Source organism: Vipera berus, assembly GCF_964194415.1.
Source record: "Vipera berus genome assembly, chromosome: 3".
In the NCBI taxonomy this organism is placed as follows: Eukaryota; Metazoa; Chordata; class Lepidosauria; order Squamata; family Viperidae; genus Vipera; species Vipera berus.
In genome coordinates, this window is record NC_138204.1 from 69,732,413 (window position 1) to 69,751,051 (window position 18,639).

General features: G+C 36.7%; 1 protein-coding gene across 1 annotated transcript in view; it reads left to right on the forward strand.

Moving 5' to 3' along the window:
- ROR1 (receptor tyrosine kinase like orphan receptor 1) overlaps nt 1–17,433 on the forward strand; it is a 186,606-nt gene extending 169,173 nt beyond the window's left edge. The window contains exons 5-9 of the mRNA XM_081322646.1: nt 4,899–5,026; nt 5,705–6,022; nt 6,724–6,969; nt 11,123–11,334; nt 13,616–17,433. Coding sequence (XP_081178772.1) covers nt 4,899–5,026; nt 5,705–6,022; nt 6,724–6,969; nt 11,123–11,334; nt 13,616–15,034 — 2,323 coding nt within the window. The 3' untranslated portion in view covers nt 15,035–17,433. The remainder of the gene's footprint in view (nt 1–4,898; nt 5,027–5,704; nt 6,023–6,723; nt 6,970–11,122; nt 11,335–13,615) is intronic.
- The last annotated feature ends 1,206 nt before the right edge of the window (nt 17,434–18,639 follow it).

Consider the following 18,639-nt stretch of genomic DNA (forward strand, 5'->3'; position numbering starts at 1 on the left):
ATACTAAATCCAGCTGCATTGTAAAAAGCTGTCACTCTAAAACCAATTGATATTCAAAGCTGGTATCATTTCTTATTGCCGTCATCCAGAATGGAGTATTGGAGAACCTAGATAGTAAATGATGAACTGGTCAGCCTAGGTGGGAAGGACAAAGGATAAGGACAATTTTATTTTATTTTTTTTATTTTATTTTTTTAAAAAAATCTAAAGTGATAAACTGAAGCAGATTCTATATTTTTAGTAAATTATGCAAGCCCCAAAATGCAATAAATACGTATATTTGCGTAGTTTTTGCTTTGTTGTCCATAAAGTTCTTTGTAACTGCAGTTAAGTATCTAGTTTAGCATTGTGTTTTAGATATCTCTCTCTTGTTTCTTCCCCAAGCTTTCAATATTATCTGGGCCAGCTATCTTGAAGTATCGAGCTTCACTTTCTTACCCATATGGTGGTTTCAGCTTTCTGTGCATCCTTTTCTTTTGTTTTTAACAAAAGCTGAGATTCTCTGAAAATCCATTTCAGCACCAGATGCCAAATTCCAAGTGAAAATATAGCAACCACAGATGTGTAAGGTGGAGTTTTTAATATGGTTCACTAAAATAGCCATAGTTGAGCATCTTATTTGTCTGATCTTTAAGTTGTGTATATTTCTTTACCTTACGTTTGAATGGCTTTGCCATCCTCCAGGAAGAACTAAAATATGTCTGTCAAACAAAATGTGAGTTCTAGGAGTTTCCTGTCCTTTTCATAACTGTGAGTATATGAGGTGCGCTTCAGATTGAAAAATTATGTAAGAAAGCTACCAAGAAAGATCCAAGCAGTATTACCAATGCTGTTTCATAAGTAGTCACAGCTGCTGTTGATCCAACTGTTTTTCCCCCCTTGTCTTCCACGCAGCACTAGATTTCTTGAAAGGGAATAATTAATCCAGCTGGGCAATGTTTTAGAAACAGTTCCATAAAACTAAAGGCTTTCCAGCATGTATATAGGTAGTCCTTGTCTACAGCTCTTTAAAACAACTGCATCTTTTCTTTGAATCACCTGGCGGCGGCAACAGCAGTGGTTCAGAATGGGACAGCTTGCCGTAGCCAATTCACTATGGTCAACTTGCCACGGCCATCTTTCCGCAGGACAACTCTGTGGGACAATTCAACCATTCAATTTAATTATGTAAAATAATAGAAAAATTGTTTGTCATTTACATTTCATTTTGTCTCTCCTTTGATACCCTTTTTAAAAATGATTCTATTCCACTATTTCCTTGATATTAGTATAACTCTTGTTGGCCATGGCAAGCTAACTGCAGCGAGTTGTCTATGGCGAGTTGTCGTAGACCCGCAGTGAGCAGCTAGCGAATGCTGTGAAAGGATGTGACTGTTTTAAAGAGTTGCAGACAAGTGCTAGGACAGACACTGGCAAGTTCATCTCTCTTGAAGGATTCCAAAAAGTTATATACTCGCCTGCAATTGAACTGTGAAATAAAAATTATTTCTGGAGTGTTGCACAGCCTTAGTAAATATGGTAATGCATTGCAGTTAAGAATGTAAATAGATTACTTTCAGATAGATTTGGCCCCAGCTCAGGACATATTTTCCAGAATTGTTCATAGCATTACATTTAGATTCTGACAGTTAACATTTCCTTTGTAAACGTTATCTGATATACATGTAACATCATCTTCTGCATTTTGAGAACTAGTGCCATAGACTTTATAGGCATACAATAAACTTGGTTGGTGCATCCAGAAGTGAAGTTGTTATGCAAGCTTTTAATTGTCTGTAAAGAATGATATGGTTTTAAACCTGTCAAAGATAATGAGGTTATACATGAGACACTTTGATTGCCAAATTATAGAGTCTATGCATTTTTAATTGGTTCACACAGTCATTCAGTCTACCTCATTTTCAATAGCAGAGAGTGTATTTTCTTTCTTATGCCAATTTCAGATATAATAGACACACTAAAATGACCTGCAGTGGTGAATTGTCAGCATAATTAGACCTCTGTCCTCAAATCCTTATTCTGAAATAGCCCTGTAAGAAATATTAGGATTCTGAACTAAACATTTAAAGATTCTAACTTAGAATAAATGTGCTCAGTTATTTACTTGTAATGAACTGTAATGTGGTCAGTTGTGTTAATATATCATATATACCACTAAATTAGAACTGTGTTTTAATCTGTTGCAGGTTGTTCACATGGAATTGTCTATGTTAGCTTTAATATAGCATGTAAGTAATACAGGTAGTCCTTGACTTACAACCATTCATTTAGTGAATGTTTGTAATCACAACGGCACTGGAAAAAATTCACATGTTGCAGCATCCCCATGGTCATATGATCAAAATTCATTTGCTTGACAACTGGTTCATATTTATGATAGTTGCCGGGTCCATGTGATCACCTTTTGGGACCTCCTTGCAAGCAAAGACATCTGCAGTGATTTATTTAACAAAATAAATCTGTGGCAAAAAGGTCATAAAATGGGGCAAAACTCAATAAATCTCTCACTTAGCAACAGAAATTGTGGGCTCAATTGTGGTCGTAAGTCGAGGACTGCCTATATAGATCAGTTCTAATTTTAAGTAAAGTAAAGGGCTGCCGAAGTTTTCAGTTGCTGAAGATGGATAGGTTCACAGGCATCCATGGGAAGAGCAAGTACCAAATGTACATCGGGATGCAAACTCTTCCCCTTACATATCTGCATGCCAAGTCACAGGGCAAGTATGAAAGGCTGGAGTTTGTGCTGTGACATCACACTACAATTTGTCATTTTGGTATCATTGGGGTTAGGAATGGGCACCTATCAATGGGTAAGGATCATAGAACATTTTGAGCCAAAACCAAGCTAAGTAATAGCTTAGTTAGTACAATCATAGCCTTCAAATAGAATCCACAATTATGTTAGGTATGTCACGACGTTACCCCAATTTATAATTTATACAGTAACATTGGGGTGCGTGTGACATCACTTTCTTCCCCTGCCAATGCCATGAGTATAAAAATAAGCATTGTTTTATACTCATGGCATTAAGAGGAACTTTAGTAGAAGATACCGTTTGATCGAATTAAGATTAACTACCACTCTGACATCTATACTAGAAGTGGGAAGGTACATAATATATTAATATTTTGAAAAACTTAGTGGCTTCTTACTAGCAGTATTTTCTTTTAATTGGATACATAGTTCCAAGCAGTAAGAAAGAGTGTGAATCAGTTGGCCCAATCAGTCTTGAAGGATTTGAGGATCAGAATGCTGGGGATATTGCTATTAATGAGATTTCAGGGTAACTGACTTTCTTGTCTTGGGGGATTCGGTTTGTAGCTGCAAGTTTAATACTTACATAATTACTATTAATAGAACACAATTGTACTGTTGTATTTAATAGTAATATTACTACTATTCATGTAATATTATTGAATTAATACAATAATACAATGCCATAAATTTTTTTTCCATATAATTTCTTCAAGGCTAAGGAATTAAGATTAAAATAGAGTAGTATTATGCGGGGTCCCTGGTGCCCTCTGAGCTTGGTGGTTTTCTTGCAGATGTTTCATTACCAAATTAGGTAACATCATCAGTGCTAGTAGGGAGTGGGGTTTGTTCTCAACTTATATTTTAGTGGCTTGCCCTGTCAGTGTTAGTGGGAGTGTCTTGGTATTATTGTTAGAAAGTATTATTGTTATTTCCAAGAGCAAAAGTTTAAAACATTGAATAGATAACCTAGAAATGAGAATGTGTGCATCTTAATGATTTATTACAAAAAAAAATAAACAGGACTTTATTTCTTAGTCAGTGTATTAGCCCACATAAAAACAAACATGATCAATTACTGGAAAAAACCAAAAGCATTTTGGTCCATGTACTGATTGTAATGACACCCTCGCCAATTTATTGGCAGGAGGAAAATCATTACTCCTACTGCTGGATAATAAAAGTGACACTGCACTGATTAATAGGCTTTGGATTGCGTTAGTGCTGGTCTCTCTACTCAATGTATAAAAAGCGGGGAAACATAACTTTTCATCATTGCCAAGTGAATATGCATACAAAGTTCCATGTTTAAGACTCCTTTGTAGATTCACTACATCAGCCAAGGAGTTAAATGCATATAGTAATCCAAGATTTGTCCTGATACCTGTCCTCGTAAAGCAACTGTAGCTCATTCCAGCTTTAAATATCAGTTTTTATTTACATTGCATAAGTCCTACCCAGCTGTAAAAGCTTCTCTGTCATTGCAAAACACCATTGGGTAAGATCAAATAAAGCTGAGTAATATTATGTAGGAATGCTGTAAACCTTGCCTACAACTTTGCCACTGCAACTCTAGCTGGGCTCAGCTATCTGTCATGGCTATCTAAACACTGGAGAAAATTGGGAGAGAAGATGGAATTACTTAACTTGATTTAGTAGAATATCTAAAAAAGATTGGTTGGACAAAATGGAATATGGCTACAGTGAAGGAAAAGTCATAAAGTTCATGGTTCACTACAGTCACTTTACATAACCATATATGAGGTTTTTAAGACTATGATATTTTCAACTATTACAGCAATTCTGAATGATTTGGAGCTGAGAAAATATTAACAGTTGGCAATTTGGAATGCTTTCCATTTAATATTTGTTGACTTTTGTGAACAATTTTAGAAATAATAATGTTCTTTTTGTTATGTTCCTTTGAGTCAAGCTTGACTCCTGGGGACCTAGATCCATGCAATTTTTAGGATAACATTTTCAGAAGTGTTTTGCCATTATCTCCTTCCTACCATAGGGCTGAGAGAGAAAGGCTGGTCCAGTTTACTCACTCCTCACTCCTAGTTAGCACCTGAACTACCACACTAAAATGGCCATTTAACAATATAATCCTATGTTATACATTAGGTCTGTTTGATTTTAGGGATGAATATGAAGAGGATGGATTTTGTCAGCCATACCGGGGAATTGCATGTGCAAGATTTATTGGAAATCGAACCATTTATATGGAATCTCTGCATATGCAAGGAGAAATAGAAAATCAAATTACAGGTAAGTAAATTTTTTGCTTTCTCTTATTCTGTTAGATAGTCATCATGCTTGTCATAATCTACAATTCTGGATTTCAAATCCTCAGTGTACTATATGTTAATTTTACATGTTCAATGGAATATATTCTATATTTAAAAGAAAAAATATATATTACTCATTCTGAAAAGCTGTAATGAAAATGAAACTTTTAAAAGATAGTAAAAAAGCAGCCCTGCATATTATTTTAATTGTATTCTTAGTTTTTCTAGTGAATATGTTAAAAAACAATAACATTTGTCATGATTTTATTCTGATTTCAAACATGTTTTTAGAACACACAATCGATTACATTTAATTCTTAATTTTATTTACTTATCGATCTCCAATTGCATAAACTTAGTTTTTTTAAAAAGCAAGATCACATATTCAGCAAATAATAAATATTGGAGCCTACTTCATACTTAATCACTCTTTGACCAAGACAGCATAGTCCAATCAATGGAAAGAATAGCAGATGCTGATAGAAACTGCATTTAGCAGAGTATTTTGAATGCGAAAAAGGGTATTTCTTTTAAAAAGTGCTTATTTCTACAAAAACCATACTTCCTATCGTGTCTTTATTTGGAATTAGTTGTTAATGCATATGTTCTACTATATATTTGCTACTATCTCAACTGATTTGGTATTTGTATGCTGCAGCTGCCTTCACAATGATTGGAACTTCCAGTCATTTATCGGATAAATGTTCACAGTTTGCTATTCCATCTCTGTGCCATTATGCATTCCCATATTGTGATGAGACTTCTTCCATTGCAAAACCGCGAGATCTGTGCCGGGATGAGTGTGAAATTCTGGAAAATGTGCTTTGCCAAACTGAATACATATTTGCAAGATCGAATCCTATGATTTTGATGCGGTTGAAGCTGCCGAATTGTGAAGATCTTCCCCAGCCTGATAGCCCTGAGGCTATCAACTGTATCCGCATTGGCATCCCTATGGCAGATCCAATCAATAAAAGTAAGTGGCAGTTACATTGCTTTGTATGCAGGATACCTCTAAAACTCAAAAGGATCAAGGGCACAGTTGTTAAGAATCAAGGCCTGACTATTTCAGTCAATATCTTTCATCAAGCAGATTAAGTCTCATAATTTCTCCTGCCAAGGTAAGGCATGGGTTTCAAGATTTTGAGTTCTTTTGCATATTTCTTAAAACTATTTTTAAAGAAGTGTGTAATTTTTAAAAAGAGCATCGTTACATCTCTGTATGTAAGACTGAATTAATTTTCAGGTCATAAATGAATGAATGATCTTTATTGTCAGAGTACAACTATGTATACATTGAGATTAGCTGAGCCTCCCTTTGTGCTCCCACCCCCCAACACACAGTGACAACAAACCCTCCATCTTACTACATCTTACTACACCATGTGAACCAACTACACCACACATCCAGAAAGAACATGTAATATTGTACTGTTTGTCATTTATATGCATAGATGCAGTTTCCATTCCCCAACAGTCAATTAGAACTGAAGAAGCTTCTTGGATGAGAAGTGAAACGTTTTCAAGGGAAAAAAACCAAGAAAGTCCAGTTGCTTTTTGAAAGGGGGGGAAAAACACCTTTGAGACAACCATGAGTTGGATAATTGGGAATTTCCATACACATGTGTGCATAGTGTTCTTTTAATGCATCACAGAAAAGTGACCTTTCTGTTACAGATCACAAATGTTTCAACAGCACAGGAGTGGACTATCGGGGGACCATCAGTGTAACCAAATCTGGGCGACAGTGCCAGCCGTGGAACTCCCAGTATCCACACACCCACACGTTCACTGCTCTCAGGTACCCAGAGCTGAATGGAGGCCATTCCTACTGCCGAAACCCGGGCAATCAGAAAGAGGCACCTTGGTGCTTCACCTTAGACGAAAATCTCAAGTCAGAACTTTGTGACATCCCTCTCTGTGGTAAATATAACGAACTCTTTTTTTTTTTAAACGGAATGAGATTTGTTTGTTGTGTTTTGCAGTCCGCTGCAGTTCAAGAGCCAAACTATGTGGCACATTCATCGCATGTTTATAGAAGCTGACTTACCCCGACAATTTTAATTTGGAATGAAAGTGCAGCTGTAGAGTTTAGATACAGCCCCTGTTTATGGACCAAATGGAGCCTCTTGGTGGTCTTCTGTTTGGGGGGCTACTTGCCATTTAAAGGATGTGTTTTCTAACGGCCTCACTTGGCAGGAGGGTAAAAGGCCAGCAGGAAGAAAAATTCTGAAAACCAGCAGGGGTCCGAAATCCAGATCTGGAGCATGTGCAGATCTAAAACTTTTTCCCCAAAACAAAATTCTTTGGCTCAGCATGCTTATTTGAACAAATGACTATTGTGTGAAACATGATTCTAAATAACCATTATTTTGTCTGAAATGGTATTGAGAATCTCTTAAGTGGTTAGAAAAATGCCAGCAAGATTTTTGGAAAAATGACAGCAATATTTCCCAAGTGCTTTCTGGTAGTTCTATAGAAGCAACAGTGTAAAATGTTTTTAGGGAGTCAGAAAAGCTGTCTAATTAGTTCAGAAGAAGAGTATTTGATGATTTAAAAAAAATGGCATAAGTTAAATATTTCCATTGAGCCAAGTTACAGGCCAGGCCTTTTTTTAAAAAACAGGGGGATGGGATTACTCATTGAAGTAATATACCTTTTTCTGGAACAATCGCTTCTTGAATAAGCCAGAATTGTATAGAGTCATATATTGTGATAAGTGCTTAGCCACAGTTTACAAACCCCAAGTGAAGCCTGACTTGGGTTCCAATAACAACCTTCAGTTTCTAAAAATGACCACTAGATGGCAACATAGACATAAAGTCTTTACTGCCATCTTGCCCTATCAATAATTTTGCAAACTCATAATAGCTTTGACAGATCTAAGAAACTAGGTGTTTTTTTTCCTTGCAGATCATGAAATCGTAGGCTATAAAATCTAATTTGTAGAACAACTTAAGCCAGGTTAGAAAAATGTGATTCAACCAACCAGGAAGAGAAGTAATTAAAGAGAAGTAATTAAAGCTTGCAAGTAAAACACTGCTAAAACATCAAGATTCTTATTTTATAAGGAAAGGGTTTGGGACATCTTTCCTTGCCTTTGGCATAGACCTTGTCTTACGTATTCCAATATGCCCAATTAAAAAAAACTGAAAAGGTAAAATGCGAATTTTACTGCCAAAAATTCACATATCTGACTTATTCTTATTGGTAATGATGCATCCAGCAATTGTGAGATTCTTCTTTGCTTGTGTCTTTCATCACACTGACATGTGGTTTCTTGTCTTGGAAGCTCACATTTCCTGAGATCTCTTGGGATTTCATATCTTCTTTTCCTGTTTTTCTGACTTTGCACATCAAAATATCTTATGTTAGTGCTCAGACTCCCACTCACTGCTTTTAGCAGGGCCTGAACTACTCAAATGCTCAGATTGTTGTATGAAATCTCTAAAGCATTTGTTATGGCTGCCTGAAGAAAGTGCTGCATATTGAAACGGATCAGCTGTTAGCAATCTAGAAGGAACAGGAGTCCCCAGAGGGTTAACTTTTTGCAAGATCAACAGTGAAGAAGACCATTGACTTTATTGTTAAGAAATGGATTAAATAAATGCACAGTTCTTCTGTTTTAAAAACAGAATAGGTTTATCTATCTTCAGAAACAGTCAATCTTCCCAGGATGGAGAGGGATGGAAAAAGTCTCTTTATATATTTCCAGTCTTCAAATTCTGAAATGTGTTTTCATCCAAATTATATGTATTCAAAAATTTAAAAAAGGGGGGTTCATTTTTGTTCCTAATACAATAAGCTTGTGTATATGCAAGTTTGTCCATGTGGAAAACCCCACTGCTTACTTAGTGTGTGGAAACTGGGACCAGTTTTGGAGACCATTTTTTAACCATAAAGACTTTAAAAATAATATGCTTCAGTATCTAAAAATATCCCTAATGCATCCCAAAGATGCTTTTTCACGAGGCAACTGGACTTTCTTGTTTTTCTTTGAAGATGATTTGCTTCTCATCCAAGAAGCTTCTTCAGCTCTTGGATGAGAAGAAAAACATCTTCAAAGAAAAACAAGAAAGTCCAGTTGCCTCGTGAAAAAGCATCTTTGGGATAACGGTGACCTGGATAACTGAGAATCTCCATAGACATCCTTAATGCATTCAGAATGCATCTACCTGAAGTCTGAGTAGCTCTTTGTAAACAATTTTAGGCAGGGAAAGCAATGTAACTGGGAAACTGAATTTGGTCTAATGCAGGGGTGTCAAACTGCCAGTCCACGGGCCAGATGCATCATAGCGAAACCGCACTCGCCCCATTGCCGGCAGTGGGGAAAAAAGTCACAATACGTCGCAACACATCATGTGATGTCGTGAGTTTGCCACCCTTACCAGGCTAGAAAACAGGAGACTGTGAGTTTTAGTCCCCCTTAGCCATGAAAGCCAGCTTGGGTGACTTTGAGCCAGTCAGTTTCATCCTAGCCCACCTCACAAGGTTACTGTTGTGAGAAAAATATGAGGAAGAAGGCATATTGGATATGTTCACCACCTTGAAATACTGATAAAAACATTAAAGCAGTATACAAATAAATAAATTTCATAAATAAAAATTGAAATGGCAAGAAATAAGAAAAATACATAAAATACATGCAAATATAACGAAAGTGATATAGGAAGGAAACATAATAAAATGATTCTTATGAATTTGAGAATTGATGATGAGGGGGAGGGGGTAAATAAAAGACCAAAATGCTGGTTTGGGGTAGCAGCTCCATATGTAAGAATACAATTAAGGGGAGGGGAATGGAAGATTAAGTTGCACTTGATTTTTAGAAATGAAATTCTGCCTGAAGATCTATCACAGGGGTGTCAAACTCAATTTCATCAGCATTGCGGTTGCCCTCAGGGGGTCGGGTGGGTATGGCCAGGGTGGGCATGGCTAGAGTGCGTATGGCCTACTGGGTGGACGTGGCCAGCTCTACATCGTTTGCATCAAGGATGCCTATGGGGGCCTGGGCAGGAGTGGGACAGATCTGAGGGTCTCTGGCAGAAGGAGGGTCTCTGGGCCAGGGCCAAGGCAGCGGGGACCGTTCCCTCACTGTTTCCAGGATGGCTTCGCGAGCCACATGAAACCACTTCGCAGGCCGGATCTGGCCCCCGGGCCTTGTGTTTGACACGTGTCTGATCTATCATGTAATACAGAGCCTTCAGGTCCTTAAAATAACAGTATCTATTGAAAGACCTGAGAATCTTGGTTCGGCCAAGAAATTTGTTGGCAAATTTTCAGTATAATAATACCGTAATATTTTAAAAAATTGGCAAAATTCACTCTTCAGGGAAGGGCTTTCCAGATAGACAGCCATTTGTGTATTGCACCATTGACATTGTGGTTGAACATTTTTGTAATGTTACTTACATAAACCCACACTCTGCGGAGAAATCTGATTTTTCCTCCTCTATCTAGCAAGATGCCTTTGTGTCGCAATACTATCATGGGCCTTTAGACAAAAATTAGTAGAAAAATGTTGTTATGTAATGCCCAAAGATTCTTGTTTTTGTCACATCTTATATGGATAATTGCAGAACAAATACACCCCAGATAGTGAAAATAGGTATTGTTTTGTCTAGCTTATCTCACTTTATACTTAGTAATTTTTTACTGTGGAAACACACAACAATGGCATGTGTCAGATCTTTCAGAGGTGCATAAAATGCAACAATAGGTACAGTGCTTGTTAGTAATGTTAAAGGTGCTCCTTGAAGTTTATTGCTTCAAGGAGGGTTGTTGCTGAATAAGCTAAGATTTCCCAGTTGAATCTATGACTTACCTGTAGATAGCCCTGGATTGATTGATCTAAATGAGGTCAAATTTAATAACACAAAGGTCACAACCAAGAGAACCTCTGCTGTTTTTTCTGCTATTGCTGCTCACTCAGGAAACAAAATCAGCATTAAAATGTGTGATACGTTTTCATACATTTTTACATACAAAAATTCACTGTTTATAATAAATTGTAATTTTTTTAATCCTTCTGGTTTTCCCCTTCTCCCCTCCCCTCCTTTCTTTCCTCTGAATTTAGATCCAAAGGACTCCAAGGAAAAGAGTAAAATGGAAATCCTTTATATATTGGTGCCCAGTGTTACAATTCCTCTGGCTATTGCCTTACTGTTTTTCTTCATCTGTATTTGCCGGAATAACCAAAAATCATCTTCTCCACCCGTGCAAAGACAGCCTAAGCACGTCAGAGGACAGAACGTAGAGATGTCTATGCTTAATTCATATAAGCCAAAGGTACTGTGAAACAAATCTGATGCACAAAAATGAGAAACCTTTGTTTTATGCTCAAAGAACCTTAGCTCTTTGGGGGCTCTGCTTTTCCTAATGATGCCTCCTACCTGGCTCTATTTCACCATTTTATGGAAATCACTCTTATTACTATCTTATCTCTGGATAGGATGTCAAAAGTTTCTTAGAAATAAAACAATACTGCATTTTGAGAGATCATGACTGAGCAAAGAAAAATAAAGTCCCCAAATTTTGAATACAAAAACATTAGGTAGGGCTGTCCCATCTGGTCTGCAAAACCTGGGGGCAGCAAAGAAATTACAGAAAGCAATTCTGCTAGCATTTAGTGGAGTTTTGCAGCCCTGGGCTGATAGCTCTACTTTAGATTTGTCTGATTTCCCCTGGTAGTAAGCCCATTTGAACCCTAACAGCTTCCTTGAGTAAGACACACATAGTTCTATTGTTATGCTGGCACATTAGCGAGTAATCCCTAATTTCAGGTACTTCCTACACTTTTAGTATTTTTCCCCTTAATTATCCTCCTCGGTATCCTAAATTGAATCAATTGTTGTCATTAATGTAATAGAAGTGACTGATAAAGACAGAGTGTGATAAACTCCCTTTGTACTTGGTTTTCTTTGGCACAATGTCTCCTCTGTTTTTTACACTTCTATGCATCTTGTACACCACCAAGTGACAAATACCTGTCAAACAAAAGCTAAGCAGATTTATAACTGCTTAACTCCAAATGAACACCCTTCTGCCAAATTTTATGACTTCATTTTCTTTCAGTTTTCCCCCAAGTTGGTTAAAACAGACAGCCCTGCTTGAGGTCAGACAGAGGTCATTTCACTTTCATTACTAAAATATAATTTACAATATGCCAGACCTAAACAAGTTTTAGCCTAAAGGATTTGTATAATATAAACCATCTGCTTTGCAATAATACATCTAATTTCCCGCCATCCTGCAGTCAGATAACTGCTTGTTCAAATGCTATACAATATATTAATTCACACAGTATTTGTCTAAAATACATAAAATGATCAGAAAAATTACAGTTTATTTTATGTGTCCCACTTTCAATTATACTTACTTACTTACTTACTTACTTTACTTACTTATAGTGATTTATAAATGAGATAAGAATGAAGGATCAGTTACATTTCTAAGGGATGTGAGCATTTAGCTCTGCATTCCTGGTGGCTCTGCCGCAAAATATTTATTTCCACAAAAGAAAGTCAATGACTTCAAGTAGGGTCACTCAGAAGAATGAAGCCTTGCCATTTTCCCCCTTCTTCCCAGCAACTCTGCTATAATTTTGTTGAAAAGGCTGGGACTTCCACCTCCCCAGCAACTTTGTGATAACTAAAGATAGTCTTCGTTTTATGACCAAAATTGGGACCAAACTTCCATTGCTAAGTGATGTGGTCATTATGTGAGTTGTGCCTGATTTTATGACCTTTTTTGCAACAGTTGTTAAAACTAATCACTGCAGTCCTTAAGCCAATTACCATGGTCATTAAGCAAATCTGGCTTGCTCCATTGACTTTACTTCTCAGAAGGCCCCTGGGAAGGTCACAAATGCTGGAACACTGCAACCCTCATAAATATATGCCGGTTGCCTTCCACCCAAATTTTCATCATGTGACTGCAGAGACTCGGCGGTAGTCATATGTGCAAGAACCAGTCATAAATCACTTTTTTCAGCACCATAAGAACTTTGAATGGTCATTAAATGAATGGTTATAAGTCAAAGACTACCTGTAAGGTAAGGGGAAAAGAGGGGGAAGTGCTTCCAGTGACTGTTCAATATTCTGTCCTATTATTAGTTCCAGTCATCCCAGTCTGTCCTTTTTTTCTGTCCTATTCTGTAGAAAGAAAAAAAAGCTACAAAGCACATCTTGAACAGAAGCCCCCTAGTCCAACTTCTTTCCTGTTAAGATAAGGAGATAATGTGTATTTGGAAATGGGTTATGTATGGCTAGGGACAAGGTGTTGTCCCAGGATATTAGATGTATTTGAGTTTGGCATATACCCACACAAATTGGAAATCCAAGCTACTGATGAACAATTGCACATTCCCCACAGCTAAGAAAAATATGCCTGCCCCAGTTATAATGCTTTTCTTCCTTTGATAGGCTTATGTAATAGATGGTGAAGTTTTCATGACAAACATCATGGTTTACTTTTCCAATGTCTCCCAGCACTATCAGTTCTAAGACCATTCAAGGGCCAACCATCTGATCCAAAAACTGTCTTCCTTGTATTTTCTTCTTTCTAACAGAGCAAAGCCAAAGAGCTGCCCCTTTCTGCCGTCCGATTTATGGAAGAGTTGGGCGAATGTGCTTTTGGAAAAATCTATAAGGGACATCTTTATTTGCCAGGAATGGACCATGCTCAGCTGGTTGCAATAAAGACCCTTAAGGACTGTAATAATCCACAGCAGTGGGCAGAATTCCAGCAAGAAGCCTCACTGATGGCAGAATTACATCACCCAAACATTGTCTGCCTTCTTGGGATTGTGACACAGGAGCAACCAGTCTGCATGCTTTTTGAATATATGAACCAAGGAGACCTCCATGAATTTCTTATTATGCGATCTCCACATTCAGATGTTGGATGTAGCAGTGATGAGGATGGCACGGTAAAATCCAGTTTGGACCATGCTGATTTTCTGCACATAGCTGTCCAGATTGCAGCAGGAATGGAATACTTGTCAAGTCACTTTTTTGTCCACAAGGATCTGGCTGCTCGCAATATTTTAATTGGAGAACAGCTCCACGTGAAGATTTCTGATTTGGGACTGTCAAGAGAGATCTATTCAGCCGACTATTACAGAGTTCAAAATAAATCCCTCCTGCCCATTCGTTGGATGCCACCAGAGGCAATTTTGTATGGAAAATTCTCTTCCGATTCAGACATCTGGTCCTTTGGTGTTGTCTTGTGGGAGATTTTTAGTTTTGGTCTTCAGCCCTATTATGGATTTAGTAACCAGGAAGTCATTGAGATGGTCAGGAAACGACAGCTTTTGCCATGCTCTGAAGACTGCCCTCCCAGAATGTACAGCCTGATGTCAGAATGCTGGCATGAGCTGCCGTCTAGGAGACCAAAATTCAAAGATATCCATGCTAGACTGCGCTCTTGGGAAGGGATATCAAGTCATACTAGCTCTACTACTCCTTCTGGTGGAAATGCTACCACTCAAACTACATCTCTCAGCGCAAGCCCAGTTAGCAACCTAAGCAATCCCAGGTACCCTAACTACATATTTCCAGCACAAAGTATCCCACAGGGCCAAATAACTGGATTTCTTGGCCCACCAATACCACAAAACCAGCGATATATTCCTATTAATGGATATCCGATACCTCCTGGATATGCTGCTTTTCCAGCTGCCCACTATCAACCTGCAGGTCCACCAAGGGTCATTCAGCACTGTCCTCCACCCAAGAGTCGTTCACCAAGCAGTGCAAGTGGATCAACTAGCACCGGCCATGTGACCAGCTTGCCTTCTTCAGGATCCAATCAGGATGCCAATATTCCCTTGCTGTCTCATATGTCAGTGCCAAATCATCCAAGTGGGATTAGTATAACCGTTTTTGGAAACAAAACTCAAAAACCCTACAAAATTGACTCCAAACAACCATCTTTAGATTCTAGCATTCATGGGCATAATGAAACTGTGATTTCAGCAGAGATGTAATAAATAAGGGAGGCATTTGTAAATGAATCTTTTTATAATACGAACTAGAGGGTTTTAGAGATTTATATTCAAATATTTTATTGGAGATATTTTTTTCCAGCTGTATAAAGAGGTGTTTGCAATAAGTATCTTCTGTGAAGTTCTTAACAGGAAGTGCCATTCAAATTTTTAAAAATGTACTAACACTCAACACTGGCTGCAAATTTATTTTACAAATGGTAAAGGGCAAAAGTATTTCTATGTTTTTTAAGAAACATATTTAATCATGGTTTTTTTAAGTGAAATGTTTTCTGTCTCAGCAGTCTGACTATTTGGAACACATGGTGATGAAATGTTAGGAAAATTAATTATACTTCTGTTGGATGAAAATTTCACTATTGGTCTCACACTATATCCAAATGCGTATTCCATTAAGCCAGAACATGTTTCTCAACCTCAGCTGCTATCGACACATCTTAAAACTTGCTGAGATGGAGAAATGTCGAGCCAGACTACAACCAAGCACTGCTGAATTCATACAGTACGCTAAACTAGATTTGTGAAATGTTTCTTGACTAAGCCACAGTTGCCTGGCTTCACACAAAATATTAAGGCATAAGCTAGGATTTACAAATCACAAGCTAAAGTTCAAAAATACTTCACATACTTACTTGGTGTGTCGTCTGAACTAAGCCATTGGCAGAGTTCACATTGTGATAAACCATAATGGGTTTGTTATTTTTGGCTTAGACGTTGAGGTTTCTAAATGCCAAGGCTTAGCATTGTGTGTGATTTAGATCACTGTAGCTTGTTTAGCAAATTAAACTAGCAGTGTTGAAAAGCTGCCACTGACTAGCTTAAATGTACTAAATCATAATGTGGTTTGTCTGGTTGGGCTTTCAAATAGTCCTTGCGTTACAACCACTCATTCAATAACCATTCAAAGGGGACTTACAATGAATCCTTGGAGTTCTGGCCATTGCAACACCCATCCAATCACATGAGTGAAATTTTCAATATTCCCTGCCACCTTCCCCGCAAGCAAAGTCAGTGGGGAAGCCAGCAGGAAGTCAGAAGTTGCGGTCATGTGAAGCTCTCACTTAGTGACCCACATGACCCTCACTTAACTATGGCAACTGGGACTGTCACTAAGTGATGCAGCCACATGACATCGTGCTTTATGACCACCTCACTTAATAATGGCAATTTTGGTCCCCATTGCTGTAGTAACCCAAGGACAACCTGTATGTTGCATTTGAATCCTGGCACTATATTGTGTAAATCATGTTTTTAATATTGGGTTGTGAGTCCAGAAAATTGGACCTTTTTCAGCAGATCGTGATTAATGAAATCATGACTTAGGGATGACAGCTAAATCGGGCCAATGACATATTATTTGTATCCCATGCTCTGATACTTATAGGACTTTCATCTGATTTGGATTTTTTTTTCTAAATTAAAAGGATATGCAATATCACACATTTATTCCACTATGCTTAGTCCATGCTAATGTGTTTTTAGAGGGTTTTTTTTTCTCAGCAACTTATAGTCACTGGTTTATGAATTTTGGACATACAATCTGTGAATCTAGTCATTCCTATTTGCCCTTGTTAGATAAATTATTTTCAAAAAACAGTCTCTAATGATAAATCTACAACCATGTATAAAACTCAAAATGAATAATTTTGTATTAAGGAATGTGTTAATAGCAGAATAAAGCCAGGAAGACATTTTTTAAAAAAAAAACCTTCGTGAAACTACATGCATTAATGAATGAAAAATATATTTCTTAATTTTATATCTGTAGTTGCAATAGAACTTTGTATCCTTTTGTTGCTATGCAACCCTTTAATTAAATATTTCAGTTCTTATTTTATAATAAAGCGACAATCAATTTTCCCAGTAATATTTATTATTTCAATTAAATCAGTAGCTTTTCTAGTATTATCCCTAAAATTCTACATTCCATTAGATGTACACAATAATTTTCTAGAAATTGCCTATAATTTTTGTATTATATCAAATAATGTGAATTAGAATTAATTTTACTAGAAAATATGGCCTTTGTGTTATTGAAATTTATTCAGATATAATCTATCTGAATCATTTGAAACCACTGTAAAATTGTATAAATTACAGCTTTTCAGATTTGGAATGGATTATGTACACAATCTTTCAGACACTTGACGTAATTTTCTTCTTTTTGCACAAAAATGTTTTTGTATAGCAAAACTGAAAATACATCTTGTTTTCCACTTTTTTGGTTTATTTCTCTTTTTCATTAGTGAAGATATCTTGAAACATAGAGTGATTTTGAGGAACCATTTTGATTTGATTTGGTTATTTTCATTGCATGCATTTATTTACTGTATTACTTTATAGATTGCACTAAAGCATGAATGTGTAATAAGATATGGCTATTTTATACAGACGTTAATTGCATTTTTGTATCTTGGACACTAGAGTAATATTAAACACTGATTATTTTAAACCACTGGTTTTGAAAACATGGCTAAGATAAACACAGAATGTTTTGGGGACCATACTATAATAATCATACACAGAAGCTCATTTGAAGAAGCTACATCTTACTCACCATCTGCCTGTTTTAAATATCACCTAAGACAATTGTCCATTGATAATTTTTAATTCAAAAAAAGTACTTTCTTAATAAACATGCCTTTTTAGATATTAAAATACTGGGTAAAAAAATGCTGGAAAAATGATACAAAAGCTGCGATATGGAAAAAAAAACTAGATGAAAATTTTTGCTGCCTAGTTCTGAAAGGTTTCACAATAAATCTGTTCCTAATCTTTTGGCAAATATGCATACAATAAGAAAGGTTTTGCTGTGTATAACCTTCAACCCTGCCCGAAGACAAGAAGCTATAGAACAGAAGCTTTGATATGGGTACTACTTAGAATAAGTAACGTCCCCTGTTCTTGCCAGTAGGTCTAAAATGTTTGTGGTAATTAATATATGTATAGGAGTTTGTGAAAAACACTGGCCATAATCTTAGAAAAAAGAATGCATTCTCACCTCTGGAAAATCCAGAGGGTCTTGTGGTTATTTTTGAGTTTTCTAACAAATAAAAAGCTTATTCATTAATGTTTTTGCATTATCTCACTGAAATAGCCCTGCCGTGAAAGTTTGGAAAACTGTCCTTAAATATTCTGTAAGAGATTTTATACAGGAGAAATGTTGAACAAGCAAGCCAATTGTCTTCCATGAATGAAAACTTTGTCAATGGCAGACATCCGTTTTTTGGCTTCATAAGACAAAATTCAGTTTGTTAATAAACTCTAAAACAGCAGCAGAAGTTCCTAGGGGAGAAAATAAACAAAGGGAAACCTCTCAAAGTAAATTGGGTAATGTGGAAAAAATTCTTATGCCAAAAAAATCAGTATTTTTCAAAATCCAGATGGAAAAAATGGGGTTTTTACATCACAAAAATAACAGAGAAAGAAACCACAAACTTCCAAATTGCGCTTCTTTTTTAAAATCCAAAATATAATTATTAAAACTATTACTTCTAGAATAAAATTCATATCTAATCTGCTATTTAATAAGGCAAAAATATTCTAAAGCTGAACAATTTTAATACCACTTTCCCCACATATTTTCA